The 5,009-nt window shown below is 38.3% G+C and overlaps 1 protein-coding gene across 3 annotated transcripts in view; it reads right to left on the bottom strand.

Annotated features, from left to right (window-relative positions):
• Positions 1-488: 488 nt before the first annotated feature.
• The window catches only part of ACSL4 (acyl-CoA synthetase long chain family member 4), an 81,513-nt gene continuing 76,992 nt past the window's right edge, over positions 489-5,009 (bottom strand). For all 3 annotated transcript variants that reach the window (XM_025853734.2, XM_025853736.2, XM_025853737.2), the window contains exon 16: positions 489-3,360. In XM_025853734.2, the coding sequence (XP_025709519.1) occupies positions 3,203-3,360 (158 nt within the window). In that variant the 3' untranslated portion in view covers positions 489-3,202. The remainder of the gene's footprint in view (positions 3,361-5,009) is intronic.

The raw sequence follows: 5,009 nt of genomic DNA, 5'->3' as shown, positions 1-5,009 counted from the left end.
CCAGGTTAACTGCTCAGTGCAATTCCATTAAACCTACAGACGAATACTTTTGAAATATGTGTTTAAAAGTCTGGCTAAGGGGCGCCTGGGTGGCTCAGTCAGTTAAACGTCTGCCTTTGGACTCAGGTCATGAGCCCAGGGTCCCGGGATCGAGTCCCGCATCAGGCTCCCTGCTCAGCGGGGAGCCTGCTTCTCCCTCTACCCCTCCTGCTCCCCTTGGCTCGTGCTCCCACACGCACTGTCTCAAATAAATAAAATCTTCAAAAAAATAAAATGCTGGCTAATTAGGGGTGACTGGCTGGCTCCATTGGAGGAACGTGCGACTCTTGATCACAGGTTGTGAGTTTGAGCCCCATTGGTTGGGTGTAGCGCTTACTTAAATAACTAAACTTTAAAAATCACCTAATTTAAAATGAATGAAGAAATAAAGTCTGGCTAATAGTCTTCAAACCTGTAGGTTTTATGTTGGCGCATCAATTAGGCAAAAATTCAGCTTGATAACATGGGTGGATTTATTTAAGATTCGAGTGCAAACTTAAAAACAAGAACAAATCAAGCTTTTCATTAGGAATAAACACAAAAATCGAAGTAACAATCCCATGATCATGCATTTTAACAGAAAGTACAAAATATGAATACATTCTAATTTGTAACTACATTTGAAAATTAAAATATTCCTCTGGAGTTCCAAATACCACACAATCATTAACCTGTTCTCATCCTGTCACCTCAGAGACATTTGTCATGTGCTATCAGGAAAACATAGGCAAGGATTATTATTAATCAGTCTTTATGCCCGAAAGAAACATTACTCTCCTTAACTTCTGACTCTTTGAATCATTCACCTGTATCTCAGTTCTGAAAAGCTATACAATGATACCTCTGCTCTAGGAAAAAAAAAAAAAAGAAAGCAATACGAGTATCAAGGAGGCAAGATACTTTCATGTCAGTAAAGCAAAAGTCACAAGTGTTTGACTTAGAAATGTATAGAATTGTAGTAAATTTTTAAAGTACAACTTCATTTGATGGCTGACATGTCATAACAACAGTGAACAATTTAAACAGGTATAAAAATGTAGGATTAAAATCTTTAGGCTCAAATACTTAAAAAGTCACTATGAATATGGAAAGATCGGTTTATATAACCATGTACTTTTTTTTTTTTCTGATGAAAAATCAGGGGGTAGTGGCATCTCCCTGGTCCCTTAACAATATTTGGATTTTCGCAAAGAATTAGCAGCACCCAACTTTGTTAATTCCATGTTTCTAAAGGACCTATACAACAGATTAGTTGGCAGTGTTCTAGCTTTCAGGAGATGGGAATGGGCGGGCGTGCAAACATTGGAGTATGCATGCATTCACATATTTAAAATCACCATTCCAAATGGGAAAACAATTCACATATTGAAAAAAATCTAAGGAAATCATCCTTGAAGGATCAACAGTGGGCCAGAACAGTAGAAGCTGAATAGTAGTCTACTTGATGACAGTGGTTTTTCACTCTTCAAAGGCAAGTTGGGAAGAATACACATAACTTCAGAGAGAACTTGCCTCGAATTTGACATTGCAGAACACTGAACAGAAATCTTTACAGAAACCTTCATTCTTGCTTATAACAACACCGGATTATTTTTTCCTTTTCACCACCATATACATAACATTTAAATATTTTCATTATAAATATCTTAGAGCAAAAAGAATGTATTTTGTTGCAGTGGTGGCCCACATCTGTACAAAGCAATGTAAGCAACATATATATATGTATATATATATATATATATAAAATGATTAAGAAAAAAGTGCAAAGAATAACAGTATTAAGAATTTTTGCTTTTTACAGTAACTATGGTTCAAGTGTGAAAACCTGTCAGATATAGAATCCCAGATTTTAATGAAATATTCAAAAAGAAGCCCACATGCCAAATTACTGCACAAGTATGTCAGTCCCTTACTGTCTTCCCTTTGCCCAAATCGAGCATTTCCAGTTTCTAAACTCTTCCCACAATTAGGAAAATAGTGTTAACAGTGTGTTCTTTCCCTTTCAATTCCCCAAACTCATCCAAGTTAGGTCATCACTCAGAGACTCAAACAAGATATTGGGGAAGTCAGTCATCATAACCCGCTTTGCTCAAATTAAAGCTAAATGAAAGGCTTTCTGAAATAAACTACAGATCAAGAATCAAATCAGCAACAGCAAACAGACCTTCAGTTCCAAGTGTAATTTAATACGAGGACATTTTAAAATCAATCCCTGTTATCAAAGGTAAATTCGGAATCGAAATCCTTTCCCAGGTTCAGTGCTACGCAAGGGTCAGAATTCTAAACACTTAGGATGCCGTCACCTTTCTGAACAAAGAAAATGCTTCCTGTTAAAACTGGATTCACTTTCTATCGTCTTACTCTTGGTCTCAGCCTTTTCTTTTGAACAGACAATTTTTGGCAGTCTTTAAAATGTACTTTACCCTTAATCATTCAAATAATTAGTTACTGATTTTAAGACCTCCAAGTTTTGGTGCTTGCAGTTCAATTTCCCTTTAAAAATATATTACTAAATATTTTTGGTGTGTTTAACGTTGTTGTTATTCAGACTTCGGGCACTGTAATTATTCACAATATTACAATGATTGTATGTCTAAGCTACGCCGACAATTATGAATCCTAAAATGGTTTCCAAGGTACTACTATTTGATTCTATTATATTATGATTGAATTTTGCCTTCCAGATAAATGGTTGGAAGAGAATTTTAAAGCCCTGCAGAACTTCTGCTTTGAGTAGTGTTAATACATATCTTTTTTGTCATGCTTAATATTTTAAGCTTCTTCTGAACTAGGAAGACAATAGACATTGGAAGATGCAAACTGTCGCAAACTACATTCTACTCCAACTCCAATTTATTTTCTTCCACATTAAATATTCTCCTTTAGGAAAACAAGTGTATCCTAGGCTACTTTTTAAAAATGGAATTTTTGCTCTAAAATGAATAACACAGCTAAAGGGAAACAACTTTTCAATTTCAGCGGCACAGAGAACTAGGCAAAACTAAGTTAAAGTAGACTCCACGACGATTTTAATCACTTTTGGTTTTTTGTTTTTTGTTTTTTTAATTACCGTGTCTTTAGCATGATATGCCTCTTACATTCTAACAGCTCAACAAGGCTTAAAACTCTAGAACTGAAAACCCCCCAGGCCGCCTCCTGCATCCTATTTGCCCCCGTACATTCGCTCAATGTCTTTGAGGTAATGGTTCTTCAGCTCCTTCCTCTTTAGTTTGAAAGCATCAGTGACCAAACCGGTTTCAGGCGTCCATGGCTCTGGACTTAGGCGAACCTTGATTGGAATTTCAAAGCGCTCCAATTTCACTGAAATGAGAAGAGGGGAGAGAGGGAGAGACAGGGGAGAGACAGGGGAGAGGGAAGGGGCTGGTTAATTAAGGGTACCAGTACCTTACAATTTCAGTTTCCTTGCAGTGTTCTCGACGTGTACATCGATTGTTTCAGCTGCATGTAGCTTTAGCCTACACAGTTCTTTTTTGTTTCTGTTTCTGTTTTATCCCACCGTATGTGCAGACACCCTCCTCTTTCGAGTTCTCCTATTTGGCTTGTCGTTTCCTCTGCCTGGGCTGGTCTTCCCTGCGGTAGCCTCATGGCTCACGTCCTTACTCCGTCCGGGTGTCTGCTCAAACGCCTCTCCTCGGAGAAGGCCTTCCAGACCCTTTCTTCAAAATGCTTCTCACCACCCAGCAGGTCACATATTCCTCCATGCAAGCAGGGGTCTTATGTTCTCTGCCATCAAGAGCCCTCAATAAACGCGTACATATATATTCATTCATTCTGCAGAAAACTACGCCTCTAGGCAACTATTCTTCAGGAGCTTTGTTCGACACTCAAAGAAGAATCAAAAGGGGGATGGTGAATTTCACACCTCAACGGGATAAGGATGGGAGACAGAGTTTAACAACCCAACATGTGCAGAGAGGAAAGAAAGTAAGGCCACAGAATCAATCAATAGAGCACTCCGTAATTTTAAATTCAATTATATTCCCTCAAGCTACTTACTATTAATACAAGCTCATCCTTAAAATCCCGAAGGACTCTTAACAGCAATGTCAATCTACAGATGAGCTTTATTTTGCACGCAATGAGGTGAAGGAGCACGTACCTGCATGTGTGCAATCTACCGCTAAACAGCCCAGGTGACTTCGGAAACAGCTGGGTTTCCGTGACAGGCGCCAAAACCTCAAATTCATGGAAGTTTCTGACCTAATACTGGTCTGGAGGTTTAGGAAAGCTTGCTTCGATTACTGAATTTCTCATTAAAATGAGAGAAAAATCGAAAGCTAAGTGTGGAAAAATAATCTCTCAAATCATGTAGAATCAAATTCCTAAAAGTAGTCCCTGACCAGGCAGTAAAAAAACATGAAACTTGCTCAAATTCACCACGTCTACTCTGTTGACACATCACAGCTCAGTTATGGGGTCCGAGGGGTCCACAATAAGGCCATCTGCTCCCCAAGGTCACATTTGGTTCTCAAGGAAACACATATTCTCAAGTATAGATTTGGCTCCAGAACCTTTTATTTCATATTACTTTCCTTATTTACATAGGCCCTATTCATAAAAGTCACTATATTTCATTTTTATTAACTAAATTCCTATTCAAAGGGAGAAAAAGGCTACACGAGAGGTTTCATTTTGGGAACTCCTAAATATTATTGAGTACCACAAGCTTTAGAGAACAATGGGCAATCACCCAGTTTCTTATAAACAGGATACACTGCCAGCAAGTGAGAAAGAGCAGGGGGAAGAATAGTATTTTACATACGGCATTTTATTGGAATTATGTACATTATGAAATATAGCCTGCAGGTGGCAGTAAATGTCGACATTTCAAGCCGTTGGTACTTATAAAATCACCACAAAACTACTAATTTGTATTCTTCTCTTTTAAATGAGACTTTATTATTGTTTGAGAGAGAGAGAGAGCGCGCGCACCAACAAGTGGGGGGGGG

This window comes from Callorhinus ursinus, unplaced genomic scaffold, assembly GCF_003265705.2.
Source record: "Callorhinus ursinus isolate GAN/ISIS: 27379988/994484 unplaced genomic scaffold, GSC_fseal_2.0 scaffold65, whole genome shotgun sequence".
NCBI lineage: Eukaryota > Metazoa > Chordata > Mammalia > Carnivora > Otariidae > Callorhinus > Callorhinus ursinus.
The sequence above is the reverse complement of the archived record's forward strand: the minus strand, read 5'-3'. Positions and strand labels throughout refer to the sequence as shown.